This window comes from Gossypium hirsutum, chromosome D09 (assembly GCF_007990345.1).
Source record: "Gossypium hirsutum isolate 1008001.06 chromosome D09, Gossypium_hirsutum_v2.1, whole genome shotgun sequence".
Lineage (NCBI taxonomy): Eukaryota > Viridiplantae > Streptophyta > Magnoliopsida > Malvales > Malvaceae > Gossypium > Gossypium hirsutum.
In genome coordinates, this window is record NC_053445.1 from 52,980,338 (window position 1) to 53,007,398 (window position 27,061).

Here is a 27,061-nt window from a genome sequence, read left to right on the forward strand (position 1 = left end):
CACAAGTATCTCCTTTGGCATAAAGACATTGGGTAAATTCACTTTGTTCAAAGGAAAATGTCATTCTACAATAATGCACTGTAACTAATGAACAAAAACATCATCAATTTACCTTGTCTGTTTTTGCTAAATTTTACCTTTTAAAGCTTCTACCTTCACGGGGAAAAAATGGGTGTTTCTTCAATTATCTATTAATTTATTTCAGTTTGGTATTTACTTTGATTGTCTTAAATGATAGACAAAACCCTGTGTTGTGTGTTTTTAGTTGTCCTTGTTTGGAGATAACTCTTATTTCTTTTCCTTTCTTTTTGCTGTCTTGAATCTGTCCTGCTTTTTCACTGTATGCCATTAAAGAGGTTCTGCTAGTTGCTCATGGAGGTCTGCATCAAAGGTCATGGATTTTAGTGATATTTTGTAAACCTTTTTGGTGTTTTGATTGGTGGAAATTAGGGATTTGGTTGAATATCCTGGATACATAGAATCAGGGTTTTGTGAGTGGGATTTTCAGAACTTTGTTGATGTTCATGTTTTGGATTGAAGGAAAGATATAGGTGTTTCTTTTAAGAATTCGAACACTTCGGTCCCTTCGGTCTCACCGGAAAACATGAGTAGTAGCAGTAAGACAATAGTTTGGTTCAGGAGAGATCTTAGAATTGATGACAATCCTGCTTTAGCCGCCGCCGCTAGGGATGGCAGCGTTTTCCCGGTTTATATATGGTGTCCTAAAGAGGAAGAACAGTTCTATCCAGGTCGAGTATCGCGATGGTGGTTGAAGCAATCTCTTGCTCATTTGGAACAGTCTTTGAAGTCTCTTGGTGCTGAATTTGTGCTGATTAAGACCCATAGTACTCTTTCAGCTCTTTTAGATTGCATCAAAGCTACCGGAGCGACTAAACTCGTGTTTAACCATCTTTATGGTAGGTTTCTGATTCCTCTGATAGGTGTTTGTTGACATGCTTCTAGAACACTATTTCGAGTTCCAGTTCCTGGTCTTACGTTTTTGCTGTTCTTTCCCAGATCCGGTTTCGCTTGTTCGAGATCATAACATCAAAGAGAAACTTGCAGAGGCCGGGATTTCCGTGCGAAGCTATAATGGAGATTTGTTATATGAACCATGGGAGATATATGATGAGAAAGGGCAAGCTTTTATGACCTTCGATGCATATTGGGATAAGTGTTTGAACATGCAAATGGAACCCATTTCATTTCTTCCCCCATGGAGATTGGTCCAAGTTGCAGGTAATTTTAAACACTAACATGTAATCGGGTATGGTTCGTTCTAAATGATGTTAAATGGTCACCAGATCATCCTAATCTTCTTACAACATTCATCTTCCTTGAAGAAATTACTATATGTAAATGTATATATACACCTGTATGTTGCAAAACGAGTAACTAGTTTGCTGTATTCTTTCCTTGTCAGTGACAGGAACAGTAGAAAGGTGCTCTATTGAAGATTTGGGCCTCGAAAACGAAACAGAAAAAGCTAGCAATGCATTGTTAGGAAGAGCGTGGTCTCCAGGTTGGGGCAGCGCCGATAAGGCTATAACGGAGTTTGTTGAACATAATCTATGCGACTATTCAAGAAGTAGGCTTAAGGTTGGGGGCAACTCCACATCACTTTTGTCTCCGTATCTTCATTTCGGGGAGCTAAGTGTGAGGAAAGTTTTCCAGAGTGCAAGGATGAAACAGATACTATGGCGAAGAGAACAGAATTCTCAAGGGGAAGAGAGTGTGACACTTTTTCTGAAGGCTGTCGGGCTTAGAGAATATTCCCGGTACCTTACTTTCAACTTTCCGTTCACTCATGAGAGACCGTTGTTGAGCAACTTGAAGTATTTCCCTTGGAATGCTGATGTGAACCGTTTTAAGGCTTGGAGACAAGGTCGGACCGGATATCCGTTGGTGGATGCTGGAATGAGGGAGCTTTGGGCAACTGGTTGGATACACAACAGAATACGAGTGATTGTTTCGAGTTTCGCAGTGAAGTTTCTTCTTCTTCCATGGAGATGGGGAATGAAGTACTTCTGGGACACACTTTTGGATGCGGATTTAGAATGCGATATTCTTGGTTGGCAGTACATCTCTGGGAGCTTACCGGATGGTCACGAGCTAGAACGATTAGACAGTCCACAGGTACGTCGAGTTCCCAAAAAACTTATTAACTGCATATACTGATTACAGCAAGTAATTCCAATACCTTCCATTTCAAGGCCATACAATCTATAATTCATGGTAACTTGTAATTTATGTTATCTTCATAATCTCGGACCTCATTTTAAGTTGATTTTTTGGAGACAGATTCAAGGCTCCAAATTTGACCCTGAAGGTGAATATGTAAGGCAATGGCTGCCGGAGCTAGCGAGGATGCCGACCGAGTGGATCCATCATCCTTGGGATGCACCTCATACCGTGCTTAAAGCTGCAGGTGTGGAGTTGGGGTTGAACTATCCGAAACCCATAATAGATATCGATATAGCTAGAGAACATCTGAGAGAAGCTATATTTAAAATGTGGGAAATGGAAGCAGCTGCAAAGGCTGCAACTTCAGATGGGATGAACGAAGAGGTTTTCGACAATTCCATTGGTATTGAAACCTCCGCGATCCCAAAAGTTATCCTAAAGGAGAACTCTTCTTGTCCAACATATTCATCTAATGATCAAAGGGTTCCATCATTTCAAAATGGCAATAATGGTTCATTGCATAGGAAGAGAGCAAAATGTGTGGAAGAAGAAAGGTTGCCTGCTGATAAATCGAATAATCACAACAAACAAACAGGGACTTCTAGAGGAGAAGAAGACTTATGCTCGACAGCTGAGTCTTCAGCATCGAAGAGGCAAAGTATTAGCAGAATGTCATTCTCTGTTCCCCGGTCTTGTTCTTTGTCCGATGGCAGGCCTATGCAGGAGTGTGAATTGTCTGATATGAAGCAGTCATGGCAAGAAAAGATCGATTTGGAACAGACATCAAGCAAGAATGGTAATTAAGAAGAAGCAAAGTTTGATATAATTGTGGTTCTTGCTGTTTATCTGTCTGATACATCAGATTAAGGCAGCCTGCAAAAGTTAAACCTTCGACTTAGAGTCCAGGGTGTCACTGAATTTGCTCACAGTAGATAGATATGTAAGTCGAAATAGTGTGTTTTAATGTAGATGAGCATTACAAATCATGGGATGATATATTAATCAGCCATTACCAACAACAATATGTAGTTTTCTGCAATAAATGAGCAAAACTTAGACTATATTTGTATGAAATTCGAAGCTGGACTTCAGATGAAAAAGATTATGTCCCAGAATAGCTTTTCCATGGGTCTGAGAAGTGAAAAACGGTGTATAAAATTTGTTTCATTCATCCTTAATCTTTGAAGTACATCATCAACTAAACTGAAAATAGACATTATGATTCACTCTAATTTCCAGAAATTCTTGTCACAGCAGTATAATTGTTTATAAGCAAATTAATTCAAATTTACAAGTGAGAGTCATGACAAGATTGATTTACCATATAAGACGAGATCCAAAAATAAGGTGGCAGTGCACAAACCTGCAGAAAAGCCCTTACCGACCATTTCTGTAAGAAGTTCTGTTGCCTTTGAGGTATAATTGTTTCGAAGAAATCCTTGGATCATTACATTATAACAACAGCTATTAGGCAAACAATCATCATCTCCCATTTTCTTAAACAACTGGTATGCTTCATCTGGCAATCCCTCTTTACACAATCCATTAATCATTGTGCAATATGTGTAAAAGTTGGGTTTTAGATCACTGACTGAGAGTAGAAGAAATAATTCCTTTGCAACTTCGATATGCATAGCTTTCCACAGGCCATCAATTAGGATCGAATAAGAGATGATATCAAGTTGCAACCTGCTATTCTGCATTTCTTGAAAAACTTTCAATGCCACTTCAAGTTCATCACTTTTGCATAAACCATCCAGCAAAATTGAATAGGTCACCAAATCTGGAACTTTTCCAGAAGCAAGCATCTTTCTCCAAAGTTCACATGCAGTTGAAACTCTCCCTAATTGACACGTACCATGCATAAGAGTGTTGTATGTGACAACATCAAATTCAATACCTTGTTTTCTCATCATGCCAACAATAACTTCAGCTTTAGAAACCAACATTTCTTGCAAAGTGCATTGATCAATGTATTATACGTGACAACATCAGGCTCGATGCCTTGCTTTCTCATCGTGTCAACAATAACTTCAGCTTTAGAAACCATCCTGTCCTTGCAAAGCACATCAATCAATGTATTATACGTGACAACATTAGGCTCAATGCCTTGCTTTGTCATTCTGCCAACAATACCTTCGGCTTTAGAAACCATTCCCTTCTTGCAGAGAGCATCGATGAATATACTATTTGTGACAACATCAAGCTTAATGCCTTGCTTTGTCATTGTGCCAACAATATCTTCAGCTTTAGAAACCATTCCCTTCTTGCAAAGCGGGTCAATCAATATACTATATGTGACAACATTAGGCTCAATGCCTTGCTTTTTCATTGTGCCAAGGATATCTTTGGCTTTAGAAACCACTCCCTTCTTGCAAAGGGCATCGATCAATGTAGTGTATGTGATGACATTAGGCTTAATGCCTTGCTTTCTCATTTCGAAGAAGAGATCATGAGCCTCCTTTAGCAAGCACTTCTTACAAAGACAGTTAAGGACAGTGCTATATGCTACAATATCGGGTTCAAAACCTCTTTCTTCCATCATCCTTAGAAACCTAACAGCTCAATCAGTATTCCTGGTATAACACAACCCATTCAGTATTGTAGTGTAAACAATTAAATCAGGTTGATATCCTTTTTCAATCATTTCATCAAACAAACTCACCGCCTGAGAAATCTTACTCAGATTACAAAGTCCTTTAATCAAAGTGGAAAAAGTAACAACATCAGGTTTAACACCTAGCTTCAGCATTTTGACCAAAACAGAAAACCCAGAATCAATTCCACCAAGTTGACAAAAGCAATTAATCAAGATGTTGAAAGAATAATCGTTATGGGAAACTCCCAACAATTCCATTTGGCTACACGGAGAAACAACAGTGGCATAATGTCTCATTCTAACAAGGGCTACTAATAATTTAGTGAATTCAACAATGGAACGCTTTGGGTGCTGCTCAATCATCTCATTAAACAAAGTCAAAGCATCATCAACATTATCGAAGCGATGATAAGTTTTTGGGTTTCGCCTAAAAGACATCGAATTCTCACTTAAAGTTTCCATGTGATTAGAAACGGTGTTAAAATAACGAGCAAAAGAATAGTGGAAACTAGAAAGGTTCCTTCCACCATTAACAATGGAATGAAGAAGTAATGCAGAATCAAGCTTACCCATATCCCGAAATTGAGCAAAATGTAAAAGCAAGAGCTGAGCTTGAAATGAAATCTACAAATGGAGGCGACGGCGGCACTACCAGAACAACTTAATTTATGTATTGCTTGAGTAAATAAACAATATCACCTTTATTGGCTACAAGGCCACCGTTAAAAAAAAAAAAACGTGAGCGGCAGGATTCGAACCTGCGCGGGCAAAGCCCACATGATTTCTAGTCATGCCCGATAACCACTCCGGCACGCCCACCCTTTTTGTCATATTGTCCATATAACTTTATACCAAGGCACCAAAAGGTTAGAATTTCCTTTTCTAACGTTGGTCACTCTATTTCTTTTCATCCTTCATGTGGGTGATTGTTGGTAGGCTGTTAAGTCTCACAATTTCAGGCATTTCAGTTCAATCTCCTTGTTCCTCAAACAAGTAAGCATTGAACTCTCTTTTATTAGTTTTCACTTTTTATAATCTTTTTCATGATTGTAAATTGCCCTACCATGTTTCAATGTTTTGTTTTGTTCTTTCCCCCCTTAATGTTTGTTTCAAAACTCTAATTCCTTTTTGTGATTGATAAAACATTCAAGCAAAGAAATACAAATCACAACCAATTGAATGTCTTTCTAATACCAAGACAATGTAAAACATTTATACAAACCTGAAAACTCGGTTCAATCAGTTGATTATACAACGATCCTTAAAAGATGTCACGGTAACAAGTACGAATTCAAATCTTGGCACGGATGATCTTTTTCCCTTATCCGGTGACCAGCATATGTAACATAGTCGAGAACGAAAGTAATTGTACTAAATTAAACCTTCAAAGAATGTTTAATCAAATGCACAGAGAATGATCTTCCCCAGAAAGCATTTGTTATCTTTTAAATAGCTGAACATTATTAACATAGCAAGCAGATGCAGGGTCTTGAAGGCAGCCACAAAAACCGTCATCATCCTTCGGAAATGAGTTTGGTAGAGGATGGTCCGGGATCACACCAACCTACATGGAAGAACAGATGAAACAAGGGTCATGGGGAAAGAGCGAGAGAGATGCACAGAGATCAGAAATAAACCTTGTTGATATCATTGTGTGCAGGTGTCTCGTAACGAGCTACGGTAACAGCCAATCCAGAGCCATCAGATAGCTGAAAAACCGATTGGATCTTGCTGCAGGTGTGGAATGGATCACTCTAGTTAGGATCTACAAGGATATAGGAAGATGATATGCTTGTATATAAACTAAAGTAAACGAAGTGTAAATTACCCTTTCCCGTATGTCGGTTCTCCGAACAATACTGCACGCTTATTATCTTTCAATGCACCAGCTAAAATTTCACTTGCACTTGCAGTACCCTTGTTCACCTAATGGAAATTCGGGTAACGGAAACCATGATCTGACATACAGAAATAGATTTGACATTGTAACAGTAAAAAATGAAGTCCTTTTGTTTAAACCGAGCTTACCAGTACAGCTAGGGGTTCTGAAGCTGCTATTGCTGAGCTTCCATCCGTGTCGTATATATCTCGAACACCACGATTATCACAAATATACACAATCACGCCTTTGTCTAACCTGTTCCACAAAAACAAATGATGATAACTTGTGCTATGAACTTGACATGGATAAAAGAAAATTTTAATTTCAATGGTTTTAACTTACCAGATCTTGGCGGTTTCGATTCCTTCAGGGAAAAGCCCACCGCTGCAGCAAATTTAATCTTTAGAAAAACCTGTCTTAAGGGCGAGTTTAAAACGGATCATGTCGAAAGCTAATCACCTATTATCACGAAGGTCCAACACAAAGGCATTAACATTATTACTCCTTAAAGTATCGATCGCTTCCTTGACAGCAGCTACAGTAAAATGCAATTTTTAGGATAATATCCTATGTATTAGAGAAGGATGGGAAGGGTATCTCCAAGAAGTCCCCCTTGGAAAGATGCTAACGAGGCTAAAAAGAGGCACAACCGAACTAGAAAAAGGTGAAAAAAATGCACAAAAAGATGAAGAAAACAAAAGGAGGTTGTTTATGCAAAGAAAACAAATTCAAATGTTTATCGTGTGAATGGACTCCTAAGAAATTATAGGATATATGATTTCATGGCTTAGTCCAAATCTTCGACAAAAAGAAAGAGTATTTGCAGTCAATATCTCCATTTACCGGAAGCCTTTTGGTTGAATGATGTTAGCTTAATATAACCGATTTTTGGGTAGTTCTTTTCCGAACCAGGAACTTCGCATAGCCTTGATTTTACAGGATTTAGTGAAATCTTTGCTCGCCTAGAAAGTTGCAATTGCAAAATGGGTCAATCTTAAATCTCTCACAAAAGAGGTATAAAAAATGACAGAATACATATTCTCGTATTTTAGCTCACCTAACTTGGAATGCATAATAACAATAGCGTATTTTTGAATGCTGAATTGATTAATATCGGTAGAATTACTAATATATCAAGTTCAAATACATCATAAGATATTCAAATGAAACACTTAACTTACGTGAGAGTTAAGTGCTTTATTTCAGGTCCAGTTTGAACTGTTAATTCCACGGAACTTCCTTCTGGTCCCCTGTAGTTTAGTCAAAAAGATGAGCATAACAGTAAATAACTGAAAAAGAATGTATAAATCGACACATTAGCAAAGAAAATGGAATGAAAGATCTCTATATGGCTCTGCTGAATAGATATATCTTCCCCGAGAGTAACACGCTTACTGCAATCTCTCTGCTGCCTCATAGATGCCCACGCTTTCCGTGCTTGCATTATCTATTTCCAAGATAATATCGCCAGATGAAATGCCGGCCTGATTTGCGGGGCCTCCGGGAGTAGCTGAAATAACAACGAGCCCAGTTCGTGATCCTTCAGATTCTGTTGGGTAACCAATCGATAGCCCTACACCTGTAAGAGCCCCTTGAGTACCCGACTGCCTTCAGAGAAAATATACCATATTTTATGGAAACTGATACCAATGAAAATATTTCAATGCTGAATAATAGCTACCGTGTTATTCAGGCTAGAATTTAGTTAGTGAAGATATGAGAGAAAAAAACAGCCCCATACCCGCAAACTCTTGAACTTCTCGGGCTCTAGAAACCTAGTGAAAGGATCATTCAGTGTTGCGAGCATCTTTCTTATAGCCATGTCTGCAAGGAAACATGCAAATCGAACTTAAGAGTGGGAATGGAGATTACAAGGTAATAATATTTAACCTTCACAAACGATTCAAACACAAATGTAAAATGCAACAAGCAGATGAACATAACGTTTCCTAACACAACAACTACAAGATTGAAAGAATCATTGGGTTGACATTTACGAACTCATATGAGATATGAACTGATAAAACACAAAGATGCATATTAAGCTGGTTGCAGTCCATTTTTACGTATGCATACAAATCTGGCTGCAGCAAACTATATTCTACTTACATGTCTCTTCTCTATTGTTCATCGGTTCATTTCGAAGTGCATCTTCTCTGTAACGAAACCAACTTTGTCCATTGAAAGTTTTGTCAATATATGCACGGTCTATCGTTCTCCATGCCTCTAGAAAGAGGAGATTTTCTTCAGAAAGCGCCCCTGTAAAATAAAAAGGAATCGGTACAAAATATCTAAACAAAAGAAACCCTTGCAGTTCACGAGACTACTTTAAGTAAACTAGAACTTACATGAGGGCGTGTTGCTTAGAGCAACGGAAGCAGAAGTAACCAGCAACATAGCAGCAACTAAGCGAACGAAAACAACCGAGAAATGTTCTCTGATCTTTTGCGAATGACTAATCACCTTTTGATGACTACTTGTATTCCAGGATCTAAGTAGGTGCCCATGCCTTATTGCAAATAAACCAGACTGAGATGTAAAGTTTTTATCCAGTCTGCAGAGTGCGTGAAACACAAACTTGTGCTTGCAAATCGCATTAGTACTGCTGCGCCAACTTCCAGAGTTGTCGAGATTCGTCCGTTTACACAAAATCCGACACAATAATCGAGCTTCAATCTTCTTACCAGGAAAAGATTTCCATGGATGAACCTGTGAGTGGTACACTTAAACAATTAAAACTAATAATAGCCTTTTGATTACAATTATAATATCGGCATTCATATAATAAAAATAATTTCCAAGCAATAAAATTCATGAAAAACATAAACTGCCAAATTTAATTAAAAAAATAAGCAAAACCCAGTTTAAAACCATCCCAAACTTAAAAAAAAAAAAAACCAGCCATAAAAGCTCATTTCTCAACCTATGAACATCTAAATTACGATAAAAAAATGCAATCATTCCCATGCAAAACCTTGATAAATCAAGTAAAAGATTAAAAACATTACCTGAGAAATGATGATGGGGTTGAATGTGAAAGAAAATGGTTTGTTGGGGTTATCTAAAGTGAAAAGAGGGTATGTAGAAGATGCAGAGGAGCTTGCTAGCACTTCCATGGACACACAGCCCCACAAATTTCACTCCTTTCTTCGCTTTTCATTTCGGTCCTCCCTTATCGGGTTATTCTTTGAGGATAAACGAAAGTGGGCTGAACACTTCCTCTTTGTTTTTCCAAGACATGAAATGGGCCCAGGTATATTACATTTTGCACTGGGAGGCCCGACCTGCTCTGGGCTGGGCATAGGTTTGGATTTCTAATTTTGGGTTGACCCGGCTCAGCCCGTTTTACTATTTTCAACCTCAGATGGGCCTGGACGGGTTGGACTCGAAGGTCAGAAATTTTTTAAAAATTAAACTTTGGCCTAACATAACTCAAATCATGAACTGGATCGGACTAGTCTGTTGAACCGGAAAACAACCTGGGTACCAATACGAAGAGGAGGCATTAGACGGGTTGATCCACAAATAGATATGAATTGGTTGAACTGAACTAAAAAAATGAGTTGAACTAACAATTGAACTTGTTCTTTTTAAATTATAATTTTTTAATAATTTTTTTAATCGAACTATACAAACCAATCAAACTGACAAATAAGTGACTTGATGAATTTAAATATTGATTAACTTTTAAAATCTTTAAATTTTGGCATAATCATGTATCATAAAACCATATTTTGTGTTGTATTTGTGTTATACTATTTTTTATACAATCATATATTATGTGATCAAAATTCTTATTTTCAAGTTCCAAAATAGTGCCCATTTAAGTACTTCCAGAAGTTTGGCAAAAGAAAAAAAAATACATTTTAGATATTCAAATTATTGCTAGGAATAATTATGATTGGTATAATATTACATTTAAGTCTCAATTGTTTTTTTCATTATCATGTCAATTTAATCAATTTAACCCTCAATTTTTACATATTTTATTATTTTGGTCTTTATTTTAGAAAATTCAATAAATTTAACTTAAACATATACACAACGTCGCAAGTTAAATTTATTGAATGAAAGATCAAATTGATAAAATTGTGTAAACTTTTAAAGCTAAATATGTCATTTTACAAATCAAAATTACGTACAATTAACAATATAATATGATTGATTATCATTAATTACTCACTTTTAAAATTATCAAGATTAAATTACACCATTTTTTTAAAAGAACGAAATTGCTTAATATCAGCCTTTTTACCAATAATAATGGATGATATGAAAATATGGGTTCTTTTCACGTTTATTTACAGCTTCACATAACAATTCGACATTTGCTTCTTCAAATATATGAAAAAAACATACAAAAATTTAAATGTAATACTGTTGGACATATACTCGAATCTAACATTCACCTCGAGTTTAAGTAATCAAAATTCTTTCTCCGTACCCATGTTTGACACATTCCACAGACTTGGTACGGAGATTTGGTTCTATAAATATATAAAAAAAACATTGAAAATTGTAAATGAAACCGTGTTTGATACATACTCGAATCCGGCATTCAAAGTCGAGCCCGAGGAACATTACCTTACTCTCTCCCTTGAGATTGTTTCTTCTGCTTTCTACGCTGGTCGCGTAAACCTGGAAATACAATGAAATAGCCAAAAGAAAAAAAGAAGCTTAGAGCATTCTCTTAAAAAGAGTGTGTGGCGAACAAAAATCAGAAAAAGAAAAAAGGACAGAAGAATAAATATCCGTACGTTTCTTCTCCTCTTTCCTTTTTCTTCTCAAACTCTCGGCATTTCTTCGTTTTTCCACCCTCTCTTTTACATCCATGTGCACCTGAGACATCGCAAAAGAGAGTTCATCTATCATGGTTTCGAACATGAAAAATACATGTCCAGCGCTAGATATGATCCAATAACTCGTATCAGCCATTTGATTTGCACATTGGTATGAATATAAATCTACTCCAGTATGAGAAGGTTTCCGGGGAAAGAACAAAGTTAGGCTAGTAAATTAAAACATTAAATTTACAACCTCATGACCAGCACTCCGAAGTGCCTGGAGTGGTTCCACGCAATCTTGACCGATAACCACCATCTTCCGTCTCTTGTTTTCACCCAAAACCAAGTTGTCATCTCCATTTTGCTTAGCCAATTCTTCAAATTGATGCTGTATAAGATGTGTAACACCGGCCTGGGAAACAAGTAATATAAACAAATGGACGTAAATTATACACGGCAAATGAAATTGTAACCAACTAAACCAAGAAATGAATTTGATGAGTGCCGAACAACAATGTTAAGAACTCACTGCAGTTGGATAGCGATGTGAAAATGTTTTCGGGCGCAGTGGTCGTGAAAGCAATCCATTGAGCTCCTGTACCAAAAAAGAGTTGGTGAAGTTGAAATTCAGGGTTTAGTATGATCTATGATGCTTTGACTCTTCATTTAAGTACCCGTATATGACACTTATGTCTGACACATATTCATATATAGGTCCAAGGATATGATCCTCCAAATAAATGGGAAAGCTTCGAAAAATTAGAACATAGTCATGTGCGACATATACACCTGAATCTGAGTAACAGAGTATAATGATTATTTATTCATAGCAAATAAAAACCTGTTGTAACTTCTTTAAGTGATTAGAGCTGGCTTTCTTTTGCTTGAAATTCTTCACTCGTTCCTCCTCACTATCGTAATTCTCAACTACTAATTCTAAAGACTCGGCACTCCGTTCCAACCAGCTTTTATTCGCCCTTTCCTACAGGAAAACAAAATAAGTTTACAAATAACCAAGAAAGAGAAATTAAAAGCGCAAAATTAAAAATCAATTAGAATTAAACTAAGGAATAGGAGGTAAAAAGAAAACATTTCAAGCACGAATATTACTCGGTACCGAATTGTAATAAGGCTTGCAAGATGGCTAAATGATTAAAATTTATATACCTGGGAATCTTTCCGTGAGATCTTGTCAATTTGGCGTGCTAGAGATAGTCGTTTCATGACCTCAGGCATGTAAGAGCTCTCTAAAGGAAAATGTTTGATGCTTTCCTGCATACGGATCCAATGCACTCGTAAAGCATGTAAGCCAACTACTAGATGATAAATTTGATTCAACAACTAGGTTTAGATAAGAATCAGGAAATTTTCCTTCAAAACGGTACCTTAGCAAATGATTTGCAAAGAGAGGCAAACTTTGCGGAATCATTTGGAGAGATAAGAGCAATGCTGCACCCATCAGAAGAGGCTCTAGCAGTTCTTCCACTTCTATGGACATAAACCTACAACCGGAAAAATATAATCAATATTGAGATTTTAAGACTAGGGGAATATTAACGAAATCTCATTAATGGGCATCAAATTTCAACATACTTCTGCTGAATGAGGAAGTTGATAGTGGACAACGGTTCGAACACCGGGAATATCAAGGCCCCTTGCTGCAACATCAGTGGCAACAAGAATGCCATGTTCATTTGCACGAAAACGGTCAATGGCCTGCATCAAAAAGAGAACCGGACAGGGTTACATTCAAGCAAAAATGATGGCTAAAACTTGGGTATGAAAGGATTCGATGTGCAATTATAAAAGATGTAGAAATCCCAAATATCTTCAGACTATGTACAAGACAGTGAAATGTAGTCAGGGGAATGAAACCTTCAACCGAGCTCGCTGCTGCATCTGAGCATGAAGAGTTGAAACATTGACGCCAAGGATGCGCAATATTGAAGAAATATGACGCAAAGCTGCAATCGATGTACAGAAAACAATTGTTCTCCCTTCACCGTGAATACTCAAAATGTAATACAGATAGGCGTCTTTATCTTCTTCCCTGCATCTGCAGAATTTATGATAACGTATTATTATTCTGCTACAAGAAAGACCACCATAGAATTCAAACATATGTTCTAATTTTGGAAGTTGCAGATTTCATCTTTAATCGTAAAAAATGTTTGTAAGTAGATGAGTTAAAGGAGCAAAGCTAGCAAAAGAAAGGTAAAGCACTTACTCAATAAAAGATTCCTCAAGGTTCTTTGCTAAAATTGATGCATTTGTCAAATCAACAATTGCAGCATTGGGTTTCATTCCTGCTCGCTCAGAGAGAATTTCAATCGAATTCAGCCCGTCGGTGGACTGCTTGGATTTTAATGAACCACGCTTTAGCTTCTTGCGAAAATCAGCAGAAAGTGCTAAAGTTGCAGAAAAAACAAATGTTTGTCTCTTTTTTCTTGATAAGCTTGAAACCGTAACACAATTCTGCGTGTTTTGAGATTGTCCGTCAGTAGTACCACTGGTCATAGGGAGCATTTCAATTATGGACTGTAACTCTCGGAAATGTCCCGCTTCAACCATCCGATCAGCCTCGTCCAGTACAAAGAATGATAATGAATGTAACTGCCAGAATAAAAAGGAGAGTGAAAACGATGCTCGATTTTAACAAATCATAAAAAATTAGAGCACTTGAACAAAATCATTTCATTTCTAACCTCAACAAGATGTTTTTCTCCCCCTGACATAAGCTCCCATAATCTCCCTGGAGTTCCAACAATTACCTCAGGCCTCGTTTTTAATAGACGTTCCTGTTTCTCTGCTGACATGCCACCAACAATGGGAACCACTCTAACATTGATATCCTTGGCAAATTCCTTAAGATGATCTGTAACCTGGAGAAAGGAAATAAAATGTCCAAAAATAGGTAAAACATACATGCAGCTGAGACGACCCTATGTGGTGTTAAAAGGGTGTGTTCTGTAACAAAATGCAGGAGAATTCTCAACTACGATAACTCATTAATAAAATTCATGGAGCTAGGACTATGAAAAAAGGGTAAGGCTTTCAAGGTCCACGCATCCAAAGCTATAAAGCTTCAGCATTCAGGTTTTAATAGACTAAATAAAATACCATTTATTCTTATCCAAACATACATGCAACTAAAATGACGCTATGTGGTTTGAAAAGGGTTAGTGTGTTCCGTATGGGCAACTGCCTAGCTGACAAAAGCAACAAGAAGACGATTATTAATACCTGGAGCGTAAGTTCCCTAGTAGGAGTAATGATAAGAGCTCGTAAAACACCTTTTGGAGCATACTTTCCTGCTTCTTCACCCTTCTCCTCAAGCATGTTTGCAGCTTTTTCCCTTTCTTCTAAGAGACGTTGGAAAATGGGCAGGCCAAAGGCTAGTGTTTTCCCAGATCCCGTCTCAGCAGCACCAATAACATCCTATCCAATAAACAAATTACAATTACTTCGAAAAGGACATCATCATTGACAGTAAAACACTTCATACAAGAATCTAGACAACAAACCTTTCCCTGATGAGCAGCAGCAGGAATACAAGTTCTCTGTATGGGAGTAGGTTCCTTGAAACCAAGCCGAGATATTGATTTCATAAGCAGAGGGTGAAGTCTCAACTCATTCCATGCATAAAATTCAGCATATGCTTCAGCTTCATCTTCATAAAGCATCTGTTCTTTCTCATCATCTTTGCTGTCAATAACTGCAAATACAGTTAAAAGATTATGTTGGGGTCATAACACATTACATTGAGTGTTAATCCAGAAATCAACAAAAAGGTTCGTAGAAGGATATACTTGTAGTAAATAAAGCATGATGTAGTCACACGACACAAGCAAAAGGGACTTAGAAGTAGAAGATACCAGTTAATTAAACAAGTCTTAATCAAATAATACACTACAAGTAGTTTAATCAGTGTATCAAAATCAAAATACTTAAATCACTAACCAGTTGCAGACTCATCCTCTTGTTGAACAGCCTTTGCCTTTTTCTTCCTACTCTTCTTTTTCTTCTTTTTGGCCTTCACATTCTTCTCCTCTGCCATTCCCTCTGCGGGTTCGGGTTCAGCTTCAGCTTCAGCATCTTCACGAGAGCCCTCAGTGACTTCCTCAAGTTTTTGTTTCTTCAATTTTGAATTTTTATTAGAAATTTTCTTCTTAGCTCCAGGCACATCTAAACCATAATCAGATTCATCGATCTCTTCAAGGGAAAGAAAGCCTGCATTCATTACAATCAACAAAAATTACAAAATAGGAACAAGCTCAAACCGTCCAACTGTAACCCTTAGCAGAATATAGCTCCAAGCAAATATTTTAAGCGACATAAACACTTCCAAATACTTAGTTTAACTTTACACGAATCATACCCTTTACTACGCTTATATCATCATTGTTTCACGCACAACAAAAATTAAAAGCCACAGATGTTATCGACACTTTGCAATGAATTTTCTGCACAACCGAATATCGTCAAATTCAAACCTATGAACCCAAAATTCCATAACATCTGAAGACTTTACTAGTTACTTAAGTTCTTTAGAAATGTGACAAAAGCAAAGAAATAAATAAAATGAGTAACAAAAAGTAATCCTAAATGACCACTTTGATTGACTTAGTTTATCCTTTTGAAATCCAATCCCTTAAAAACAACAATGATAAAACTAAACAGATACTAAGCTCCAGCAGCTAAAACCCCATAAACCCAAACATCCCTTCAGTTCCAAAGCCAATATTAAGTCAAATCAAAAAAAATTCAAACAAACAAAAAAACAGTCATCATCTTAAACTAAGTCATATTGCTACCTTGCTAAAGTTAAATGAACAAAAAAAAAATCAAACTAATAATATCCATGTTTTAAAACTTAACACATTCTAGCAAAATATATAATATATGGGATCTTGCTGTATTTATAAAGGCTAACCTCCGTCGAGGTCCCCAGAGCCAATGAAGAGAGAGAATGCGTCATCTTCTTCTTCGTTGGGAAGAGAAGAGTTCCAAGGAAGTGAGTCGAGTCGTTCGAGTTCTGGGTCATGTTTTGTTCTCTTCCTGTTTTGATTCTTTTTCTTTGAAAGTGAAACCGATTGCTTTTCTTCTTGTTGTCGTTGCGGCGGTGAAGGGGTGGCCATGGCCGTGAAGCTTTATTTTTTTTGGTCTGCTGGAATAATGGTTTTAGAATAATAATCGGAGAGGAAGGTTTTTGGTTTGTTTTTATAAGATCGTTTTATGCTTTGGAATGTGCCGTTTCACCGTATTTCTCCCCTTTTTATATAATTATTTAGGGTAAATTAGACCAAAGTCACTAACTACTACTAAGTTTACACTTTGATCACTTAATTCTAAAAAACTACAAATTGGTCACTGGACTATATTAAGGTTATTGTTTATGCCATTGGCCTGTTAACTTGGTAATCGACTAAAATCGAATTAACCAGTCGAATTGATTTAAGTCGATTAATCGGTTGGTGATTGAACTTTAGTTCGATCGAAGTCTGTTAATGATTTTTTGAAATTTCGGTCACTTATTAATTCAGTTCAAAATCTGGTAATTAACCGAATTAATCAAACTTAATAATTAATATTATGTGTTAATTATGTGCTAATTTCAAGACTTATGTAGTGTTTCAAGACATGGAAATTCGATTAATTTGGTTAACTTTTCAAGACAAAAACATATATTTCGGTTAATTTTAATGTTTTTTTTTTGTATGTTTTGTACTTGTTTTAACAAAAAGACAAAAACATATAAATTTCAATTAATTCGGTTAACTGACTGAATTAACCGAAATATTTCGGTCACTATTTATTATAGGGTAAAATATATTTAATGTCATTTAACTATTAGTAAATTTACAATTTGATCACTCAATTTTAAAAAGTTACAAGTTGATTGTTTAATTGTTAAAAAGTTATGTAATAAGAATTTGGAACTTTTTATAGATTGGAATAATATCACCACGGTCCAACCACCTCATTTGATAAAAAAAAAACACATTGAAACAAAGTTTTTGTCCCTCACGGTCTAACTTTTTAATTAACTAGTCGTAATTTTAACTCAAAACTCTAACAAAGAAGCTCTCAATTTCTTTCTATTGTCATTGGATGGTCGTTTGACTCTGTTATATTAATGTTTTCTGCGAAACTTTCTCTTTAGCCATTTGGATTAAGCTTCTGGCACCTAAAACTCTTGATTAACTCTTGACTAAATATGATACATTTGAGTTCGTTTTATATTTTAATTCTCCTTTCTCTAGTTTACTCCATCTCTTTATGTCTATAGTCCTGTTTATGGCTAAAATGAGAGAATTTCTTCCATTTAAAAAAAAATTGTTTGCTTTGATTGTAATTGATTGATACGATTTTGGTCAGATAGAAAATGGTGAGTGAGTAAAGTATGAAATGTTATCGAGTAGATTGAATTAAATGTGAGAATTTTCGTTATAATCTTAAATTATCAAATTATAAATAATCAATGAAAGATTTAATTATAATTTAAATTTAGTGGTGGATCCAAATTCATCACATATACTAAGCTATCTATCCAACTGTCTTTATCACCCTCCATCACTTATCATTTTCCATCTTCATTTTCATCCCTCCATTCTTTCATCTTTGTTTTTTTTTTCTTAATTCTAGAAAGCCTTGATTAATTCGCTTTTTTACTTGTTTAGTTTTCCAAACTTTTCTTTATTCTCTATTTTCTTTAATTACATGTTGTTTTCAAAACTGAAAATTTATATTGATTTATCACTATTTTATTAAAAATTTTCAGATTTGAATTGTGTTTACATTATTATTGCATTAAGTTACTTAGGAAAATATTTTTTTTCTAGCAATTCGAGTTGATTGTTGCACAACATAAAAATTTGAACTAAAATTAAGGATTATTTATAATTTTATTCATGTCATATTTTTATATTATTTTTAAGTTGAAAATTAGTAAATTACTAGATCCATTTTCAATGCTTGAAAACACTAGCGTAACTAAACTATGCTCGTTGGCCACGCAGCCGCGGAGCCGTTAATGTCGCAAAACACGAGCGTGGGAAACAAGCGCGCGTATGAAATAACCATCACTCTTTTATTACAGAAATACCAAAAAACCAACGGTTCATAGGAGTCTTCGAACAAGATGTTACACGTGTTGTTACTATCGTTACTTGAATATATCAGCATTTGGACCGATTATTCATTTGATTTGACCCCATACATCCAACATATTTTAGGACATAAAGCACGTGGTCCGTCCATTTTAAATCATAATCGATGCCTCCCCATCTTAATATCTCAAGAATATAATTAAGGATTAAATATTTGATTCATATATAAATTTTAATTTAACGTGTAATTTAATATATAAATATTAATTTAAGTTAAGTATATATATAAAAATTAAATTGTGGTGTAAAGTTTTATATATAAAATCGAATTTAAACATAATTAATATAAGTAATTCACATATATTTTTTATTTTAATTTTTTATATGAATAATTAACTATTCACGTGCATGAAATATAAACGTATAGATTCAATAAAATCCTTGTATAATTTTACCTTTTAATGTTCATTCTTCCTCATAACTTGAATATGTTTGATCTTCTTCATCCTCTGCATATCAATAAAACTCAAGAAAATTCCATTTTTTAATCTACAAAAACTATGATTTACCCAGTAATTTCCACTAAAACTCCGATATTCTTGACCAATCCCAAAACCCCAAGAATCCATGAAAGCTGCACAAAGTTAAGATCAATATCCAGGTCTTCACAACATCAAAACCCTATTCAAAATGACATAAAACCCAAAACCCAATTCATAAACCCTGTTCTAATGACCAACACAAAATCCCATTATGGTTTTCAGGCGATGTTGTCTTTGTGTGGATTGGGATATTGGGTTCAAGGTTTTAGGTGCTTCCCATGGCTGGCTTTGAATTTCCACATGGCTCACAATCTTAACTTCAATCCTTCAACATTGCAGCTTGTTCAAAACTCTGCTAATTTTCCCATGGTAGCCAAGCCTCTTTATGGTATCCTCTCTGATGCTTTTTATATTGCAGGTCCTCATAGAATACCTTATATTTGCATTGGAGGTCAGTTTTATATTTCTTGTATTTAGATCAGTAGATGTTTGAGAAATTTACTAGCTTAAAATATGGTATACTGATATAATCCAAGTTTCAGTTCTTCTGCAGATACTTTCATGGGGGCAATTAGCTTTGATTCCAGTTACAGGTCAAACACTACCTTCTTTAATGGCATGTGTTCTTCTTAGTAACTTTGGAGCATCCATTGAAGAAGTTTCAAAGGATGCTCTTGTGACAGAACATGGTCAAAAACACAGAATCAAAGGTCTTCAATCTTATTCTTTCATGGCTTTAGCTGTTGGTGGGATCCTAGGTAACTTCCTAGGTGGATATTTCTCACACAAACTACAACCTAGGACTATGTTCCTCATTTTTTCAGCTTTGTTATCATTTCAACTTGCAATTTCTTCATCAGAATGTCTTGGTTTGTCCCACAGACAAACCCCAACAGGAAAATCCATTACAGACAACATTAGAAAACACTTGTCTGGCCTTATGATTGCCATAAGTGAAGACACCATATCCAAGCCATTAACATGGATCCTAACATCCATTGCAATGGTTCCTATCCTGTCAGGTTCAACCTTTTCCTACCAAATTCAATGTCTAAACTTAGACCTTTCAGTGATTGGAATGTCAAAAGTAATAGGCCAATTGATGCTTCTTTCGTTGACCCTAATCTATGATAATCATTGGAAACAAATCCCCATGAGAAAACTTGTTGGTGGCATACAATTTGTGTATGCATTTACCCTTTTGCTTGACCTTATTTTAGTGAGACAGATCAATGCGGGTATTCATATATCAAATGAAGTGTTTACCCTTTGTTTCTCTGGCTTAGCTGAAACACTAGCACAGTTTAAGATCCTTCCTTTTATGGTGTTGTTGGCAACATTGTGTCCTCAAGGTTGTGAAGGGTCTTTCACTTCGTTTGTAGCATCGACGGTGTGTTTATCGTCTCTTGTTGGTGGGTTTTGGGGTGTTGGATTGGCTGCTTTGCTTGGGATAAAAGGTGGGGATTATACGAGCTTGCCTGTTGGACTTTTGATACAGTTTGTTGCAGCTTTGTTGCCTTTGGGATGGATTCATCAATTGCCTATGTCTTGTCCTGCTGAGAAGGAAATGAAGAAATGTATTGGTGAAACTCAAGGATTTGAAAGAGTTGTTGGTTCAGTGAGAATTTGAGGTTGTTACTCAGGTTCGGGTGTGAGCATGGAATGTTCAGATATGCATCTATTGAGTGAAGGTTGACCTCTTCTTGAGAAGTTTTCAAAATGTGATATGTTCGGAGCTTAGGAATTTTTCAATGAGTCAATATTGTCTTTAATTGGGTTTTTTCCTCAACTTTACGAGAGCTTGAGTGCCATATAAAGGGCATGGTTTCTAACCCTACTAAGTGCAGATGACCGAATTCAATTGATAGTTGATTATGCGTCGTGCACAATCTGTTCTGACAAGATGCACTTGCTTTATTGAACCTGTCGCTTCTTCAAGCAACTTTAAGCACTTAAACTCTCTGCAAAGTCAAGAGACAAAACCTCAACAAAAGACAATACCGACCCGTTGAAGGGTTCATCAACAACATCAAATATAAGAACAAACCCAGATGTTTAAGAATAAAAGATTCAAACCAACATAATACCATACGTGGATTAGTTCTATCTCAAGTTCCGTACAGTGTCAACCAATCAGCCATCTTTCTGCTTGGATTATCTTTGTGCGACCAATAGTTTTCGATTTTCCGGTGTGTAGGTATGTTTCATATCATCTTATGCTTTAAATTATGAATAAGATCATAGTATTTTGTACCTTTGGTTTTACCTCTAAAAAAGAAAAGCAAAAATCAGTTCATCTATGTTTTAAGTTTTGGAGTGATATCGATGTCCGGTTACTTCTATTAAAAAAATAAAAAAAATCAATTTAACCTACCGTAAAATTTGTCTGTTTCGATCCATCAAACCTTTCGATTTTATCTCAATGTTTGATGTATCAAAATACAATTTATAGAGAGAAAAGAGGAGGATAATGAATATTCAAATATTAACATAGGATGGTAATATCTCACTTTGTTTATAGTTGACTTAATTTCACCTTTATTTTTAATGAAAAGGCAAATTGTATGTCACTAAATTATTAGTAAATTTATATTTTAATCGTTTAACTTTAAAAAGTTATAAAATGATCATTTAACTATTTAAAAGTTTTTATTTAAGTTACTAAATTATTGAAAAGATTTTACTGAAGTCAATGGATTGTTAAGTTATTTTTTTAAGTACGGATAAGCTCCAAGTGACGATTTGACAATCGGTACTATAGATTAGTACCCATCAATGAGTAGAAGTGCAAACCTTATGTCCAAATTGATCTGATAGTTAGTGTCAGATATTGGAGAAGAAAAATGTTTGGATTTTGGTTTGCAAATTTGGACAAAATTATTTCTTATAAAAAATATAAGATATCTAATAAAAACATGCCACGTGTTATGTTTTTATTGCTTGGTATCATATTTTAAGATAAAATTAGAGGAAATTAATAATTTAAACATTACTTTTGATAATAAAAAATTAAAATACATAACTGAAAAAACAAGTATCGTTTTTTGGAAAGGAAGTGTAATTTAGGGCGAAATTTACATTTAAGCTTTAGATTTATATGTTGACATATAATTGTATTTATTATGTGCATAAAATTTTGAATGGATTAACAATTTTAATATTAGATGAATTATTTAAAAAAATAATTTCCTGTACATAATCTACTTATATTCTTTTCATTTTGTTCTTTTTATGATTATTGGTGGGAATTATTTCTCAATTTTTAATTCATTCTCTAGTAAATTAAGTTAACCTTAATTCATACATAAAAATAGTTAATTTAATTTACTCTTAATTTTATTATTAAAAGATAAATATTAAATTAACTATTTTTTATGCATTGCGGAAAATGACAAATCTACAAAAGATAACATATGAGATGACTGCAATCAAAGAAGAATCTACTTCTAATCTTTAACGTAGGCTTTACTACTACTACTAATATATTAATAATAAAATAACATATCACTTTGTTTCTAACTTCAACTTTCTCTTTGAATATGACCTAAGATGGAAGGTAATTTTTTAAATAAAAAAACCCCGCATGAGAAATATAATTAAAATATAACATACCATAATAATATGAAATAAAATTATGAAAATTTTAAAAATGCATAAATATCATCCTAAAAAGATCCAATCAGAAAATTGTACTTTTCTTTCCCTCCTAAGTATATACTCCTTGAAACCCAGATGCTTCATCATCTTTTTCTTTTTTTAGAGCCACCAATTTATGCTTTAATTGATGGCATAAAACTTCAAAAAGAGAATAATTAAAGGGAAACATAGCAATGACAAGACATAAGGGTTCTATAGAGTAATAAAAATAGAAGTGATATGTTGTGTATTTAGTTTGATGGGGTTGGAATATTTTTTTTAAATTGAATTTTTGGATGGATTTAATTCTTCAATTAGTCGGGAATTTTATTATTTTAATTAAATTGTGATTGGTTTTATAGAAGAAATTATTAATATATATAATTAATTTACAAAGAAGCATCCATAATTGAAGAATGTCAAATTAAGTGACATTATCACCGCACTTGCAAGTTAAAGAATTTAAGTTGGGAATTAATTTAATGCTTGAAATAAGCACAACAAAGAGAATCTAGTTCCACTCTTAGCCTCTTAATTTATTTTAATTTTAATTTTATGCTATTGAAATTTTTATTTGAGAGATTAAATATTGAAAAAAAATTAAAAAGAATAAATTTGTATCAAACACGTGATAATATTCGACAGTCACTATGAATCTTAATAACATAAACTTTAAATATATGGGTTAATTATGTAGTGAAGTAAATTGATAAAATAAAGAAAACCTAAATTATAATCTAATGCACTTTATAACTATAATTAATTAATGAAAGAAACAATGAAATAGTTTTTAAATTAAGTTGATGGCAGCAAAATCTGCCAGCACTAAGAGGATTAGATGTGATTAATTATTCTGATAATTAAGGATCTTCATGTTAATATTATAAATTAATGTTGATTCTTTTCTTTTCTTTTTTTTAAGAATGTTTCTACAAAGAAAAAAGAACTTGAAAGTGCAATAAAAATATGTACAGTAAAGTTCCTTAATCATACACTTTAATACTCTTTTCATCTTAATTTCCTTCTATGAATTTAATAATCAAATATTACTTAATAGTATGTGTGGCACCAATTTGAACTAATACTCGCTTCTAAAAATGTCACTCTTCATGAGTTGAGTTGGGTTCAAAAGTCCGTTTCATTATTCACGATGATAATTATTGCAATAAATAATAATTTCATTATAAATATATATTATACATAATATTATTATTCACCCACGTTATGGTGTGTCATAATCTAAAAATAAAATTTTTAATTGATCACACCATAAAATTTTCATACAACATTGTTGCTCGGATTCTTCAATTTCATTGAAGTACTTTTGTCAGACACTTATCTCCGACGTAACATGAAAAAACTTAAAACAAAACTAACCATACTCATATCCAACACTCTATCCGAATCTGAAAAAGTTATTCATTTATGTTAAATCAAAGAAAATTAGCAGAAAGGGGTGGCTAAATTGTGCAAGCTAGCTTTGCTCGTTGCACATGCAGCACTGAAATTCCCATTGAAATCATCATCCAAGTTCCATAAACCGTCCCAAAGAAATTCCTCGTTCGATGTATCGCTGCTCGAAACATTGCCATCGATTATCATGGGATAAACGAAGCCTTGTTCTTGATCCGTCGTGTTGTTGTGATTGAGGTACGAATTAGTAGTACCCATAGTTTCTTGCCTACTCATCTGTGGCACATACGGAACTTTATGTTCCGTTTCATCGAGCAAAGACATGATCCTTTTCATGTCTAATTGGTTTTGTTGTTGTTGATACTGTTGTTGCTGTTGTTGCAGGATTTGTTGCTGTTGAAATTGTTGCCTTTTAAGTATTCGAGCTTTTGCCTTAATGGAGTTATCAGGCTTTTTCTTGAAATGGGTCCTCCAGTAGTTCTTGATCTCATTATCAGTTCTTCCAGGTAAGCTTCTTGCAATTGTTGACCACCTGATGAATGTGTTTCGTTGATTTGTTTCAAGTTCTTTAATTACACGAATCAAAACAGAAAAAAACCCAAAGTTTTTATCGAATCAGATCATTGATTTACCTGTTTCCCCACCTTGCATGTAGTTCAAGAATTATACTCTCTTCATGTGGTGTTATTTGGCCTCTTTTAAGGTCTGGCCTTAAATAATTCACCCACCTTAGCCTACAACTCTTTCCATTCCTTTTTAACCCTGTCCAAACAGCAAAGAATATATGTTTATTTCATACATAAAAAACATGTCTAGCTCAATGCAATTATAATGTTTGAACTCAACACCTAATCTAAGTTGGTTCAAAATCCAAATCCTAAAATCTATTATCGTTCATTTCCCGATTCGAGACTATGAATTTTGCTTACCAGCAAGCTTGGCAACAGAGTTCCATCTACCTTCACCATGTAACTTGACATATTCAATAAGAAGCTTATCTTCTTCAGCTGTCCAAGGACCTTTCCTCCAGCTTTCTTCCATAATACCCCAACCAAAGTGTCTAGCCATTAGTGCCCAAGACATGTAAAAACAAAGAGAAAAAGCTATATAACCTAAGATAAAAATGCTTTTAAGGTAAAAAAGAATCGTCTTTTACCTTTATTTTTCTAGCAAATTCTGTGCCATATTGGGTTTAGTGTGTCACATATTTATATATGCACTAAAGAAGCCTTTTGCTTCAACCCTCCCATCAGTCGTTTTCAAAATCATCCCTATCTTTCTTTTTCTTTTTCCTCTCTCTTCTTCTTTCTCTTGTGTACAGTAGTTAATCTCTAATATAACATTTCATTTATGAGATAAATATTAAAATTATACACGAGTTTTGATATAATTTATAATGTTATACATCAATTTTAATTTGGTATATTTATATACATTAAATTTTAATTTTAATTTTAATTCAATTTTCACATCTCTTTAATTTTATTATCTATGTGGCACAATTTTCTATTAATTCATGTGTAAATTGTTGACATGGATTTTATTTTGTTAAAAAAAAACAAACAAATTTAAATTATTTTCATCTAGATTAAAAAAAGATTTTGCGGGAGAAACAAGAAATCATTTTCCCAAGTATGTTTATTTTTTAATCTAGATGAAAATAATTTAAAGTTATTCATTTTTTAACATAATAAAATAACATGTTAGCAATTTACACATGACTTAGCAATAAATTGTGCATCACAGATAACGAGATTAGTGAAATATGAAAATTGAACCATAATTAAAGTTTGATGCATATAAATACATCAAATTAATATTGATATATAACATTACAAATTATATCAAAGTTCATGTATGATTTTGACATTTATTCCTTTATCTAATACTTATATAACATTAAATATAGTTAAAATTAATTATACATTTTAAATAAAATTTTGTTGGAAATAATATATCTAAAATATACACACAAATTCAGTGGATATAATTTTTGTTGAAATAAAAAAAAATTGATAATTTCCTGCTTTAATTAGTATTCAGTTGATAGGTAACACAAATATTCCTTGTTCATGGTCTTTTCGTACTTAGAAAAGGGATTTTGAAATTTGTATGAGGCTATTAAGGTCATTATGATTGAATTGCAAGGGACAAGTGAGAATGTCAAGGCATTGGGTGACATGTTCTAATTGAAGACCTTTATCTAATTAGCATATATATTTATTTGATGCTAAGGACTTGAAAAGGGACAAAAGGAAACAGAAATCCCATAGCTTTATGCCACATATAAACTAGGGCTTATGCATATTGACACTAGTCATATGTAGCTTTTATAAAAAAGCATAATAATCTAAGCAAGAAATACATATATAAAATATATAGGACAAATGGGAGAAAAAAGGGTGATTATTATAAAGTGGGGGGCTAATTTTTTTACATGAAAATTACTAGGTAACCAATGAAATTTCCCCAAGTGTTGGATTTGCTTACTTCTTAAGGAGATTCGTCCAAGTAATCTCCATTAAATCTTAATTAACTATAATTTGTTGGATTCCATACTGGGTATTTTTCATTAAAATAATCAAACTTTTTTGATATTTTATGAATTGTCACCATGGACAGGTGTTATGTTCTAGATTTGTTGTCTAGAAAGACACCGTCGATTTGTGCCATTGGATGCATTGAAAATTCCCATGTGCCCCCTCTTTAAATTCAATCTTTGAATAGTCACTCAAACGAATATAATTAATTAAATAATCTGATAAATATCTATAAAAAAAAATTGGTTTAACATTTCATAATTGGGGTGAAAAGACGTGGGAAAACCCACGTATCTTAGTTGAAGTACAACAGCGGTGTGAGATTTTGGATAGAGATTTTCAATTATACTTGATTATAATTTTTTTTGTATT

General features: G+C 34.2%; 5 protein-coding genes, 1 non-coding gene and 1 pseudogene across 9 annotated transcripts; 2 read left to right on the forward strand and 5 right to left on the reverse strand.

The window, feature by feature from the left end:
- The first annotated feature begins 26 nt into the window (after nucleotides 1-26).
- On the forward strand, nucleotides 27-3,258 carry LOC121221044 (cryptochrome-1). Of its 2 annotated transcripts, none has more exons than XM_041101390.1 (4): nucleotides 27-917; nucleotides 1,018-1,239; nucleotides 1,424-2,136; nucleotides 2,302-3,258. In XM_041101390.1, exons 1-4 carry the CDS (start codon nucleotides 605-607, stop codon nucleotides 2,986-2,988), a joined length of 1,935 nt encoding a protein of 644 aa, XP_040957324.1. In that variant the 5' UTR covers nucleotides 27-604; the 3' UTR covers nucleotides 2,989-3,258. The 2 variants fall into 2 exon arrangements, with proteins under 2 accessions (XP_040957324.1, XP_040957325.1); XM_041101391.1 differs by having other exon boundaries at nucleotides 55-917; nucleotides 1,430-2,136.
- Nucleotides 3,259-3,267: 9 nt separating this feature from the next.
- On the reverse strand, nucleotides 3,268-5,333 carry LOC121221045 (pentatricopeptide repeat-containing protein At1g12300, mitochondrial-like; annotated as a pseudogene).
- A 187-nt stretch (nucleotides 5,334-5,520) lies between these two features.
- On the reverse strand, nucleotides 5,521-5,602 carry TRNAS-AGA (transfer RNA serine (anticodon AGA)). The gene has a single exon. It is a non-coding gene; the product is annotated as a tRNA-Ser (tRNA).
- A 346-nt stretch (nucleotides 5,603-5,948) lies between these two features.
- Nucleotides 5,949-9,865, reverse strand: LOC107929101 (carboxyl-terminal-processing peptidase 2, chloroplastic). Of its 3 annotated transcripts, XM_016860433.2 has the most exons (13): nucleotides 9,674-9,865; nucleotides 9,014-9,374; nucleotides 8,775-8,924; nucleotides 8,407-8,489; nucleotides 8,061-8,269; nucleotides 7,847-7,915; nucleotides 7,509-7,627; nucleotides 7,125-7,200; nucleotides 7,008-7,049; nucleotides 6,812-6,920; nucleotides 6,612-6,709; nucleotides 6,421-6,514; nucleotides 5,949-6,347 (listed from the first exon to the last, which is right to left on the reverse strand). In XM_016860433.2, the coding sequence occupies exons 1-13, from the start codon at nucleotides 9,779-9,781 to the stop codon at nucleotides 6,222-6,224; spliced, it is 1,644 nt and encodes a 547-aa protein (XP_016715922.2). In that variant the 5' UTR covers nucleotides 9,782-9,865; the 3' UTR covers nucleotides 5,949-6,221. The 3 variants fall into 3 exon arrangements, 2 of the variants coding, with proteins under 2 accessions (XP_016715922.2, XP_016715923.2); XR_001692754.2 differs by lacking the exon at nucleotides 5,949-6,347 and having other exon boundaries at nucleotides 6,415-6,514; nucleotides 6,612-6,741; nucleotides 9,674-9,859; XM_016860434.2 differs by lacking the exons at nucleotides 7,125-7,200; nucleotides 7,509-7,627 and having other exon boundaries at nucleotides 9,674-9,859.
- A 1,114-nt stretch (nucleotides 9,866-10,979) lies between these two features.
- LOC107929073 (DEAD-box ATP-dependent RNA helicase 13) lies at nucleotides 10,980-16,698 on the reverse strand. The gene is made up of 15 exons (XM_041101392.1): nucleotides 16,383-16,698; nucleotides 15,410-15,679; nucleotides 14,974-15,164; nucleotides 14,693-14,887; nucleotides 14,155-14,331; nucleotides 13,677-14,062; nucleotides 13,325-13,505; nucleotides 13,043-13,165; nucleotides 12,835-12,951; nucleotides 12,617-12,721; nucleotides 12,291-12,431; nucleotides 11,979-12,044; nucleotides 11,703-11,861; nucleotides 11,423-11,504; nucleotides 10,980-11,303 (listed from the first exon to the last, which is right to left on the reverse strand). Exons 1-15 carry the CDS (start codon nucleotides 16,585-16,587, stop codon nucleotides 11,251-11,253), a joined length of 2,451 nt encoding a protein of 816 aa, XP_040957326.1. The 5' UTR covers nucleotides 16,588-16,698; the 3' UTR covers nucleotides 10,980-11,250.
- Nucleotides 16,699-19,002: 2,304 nt separating this feature from the next.
- Nucleotides 19,003-21,400, forward strand: LOC107929014 (probable folate-biopterin transporter 9, chloroplastic). The gene is made up of 2 exons (XM_016860336.2): nucleotides 19,003-19,551; nucleotides 19,643-21,400. Exons 1-2 carry the CDS (start codon nucleotides 19,119-19,121, stop codon nucleotides 20,728-20,730), a joined length of 1,521 nt encoding a protein of 506 aa, XP_016715825.2. The 5' UTR covers nucleotides 19,003-19,118; the 3' UTR covers nucleotides 20,731-21,400.
- Nucleotides 21,401-24,139: 2,739 nt separating this feature from the next.
- On the reverse strand, nucleotides 24,140-25,482 carry LOC107929037 (myb-related protein 305). The gene is made up of 3 exons (XM_016860364.2): nucleotides 25,079-25,482; nucleotides 24,782-24,911; nucleotides 24,140-24,681 (listed from the first exon to the last, which is right to left on the reverse strand). The coding sequence occupies exons 1-3, from the start codon at nucleotides 25,230-25,232 to the stop codon at nucleotides 24,180-24,182; spliced, it is 786 nt and encodes a 261-aa protein (XP_016715853.1). The 5' UTR covers nucleotides 25,233-25,482; the 3' UTR covers nucleotides 24,140-24,179.
- Nucleotides 25,483-27,061: the final 1,579 nt, after the last annotated feature.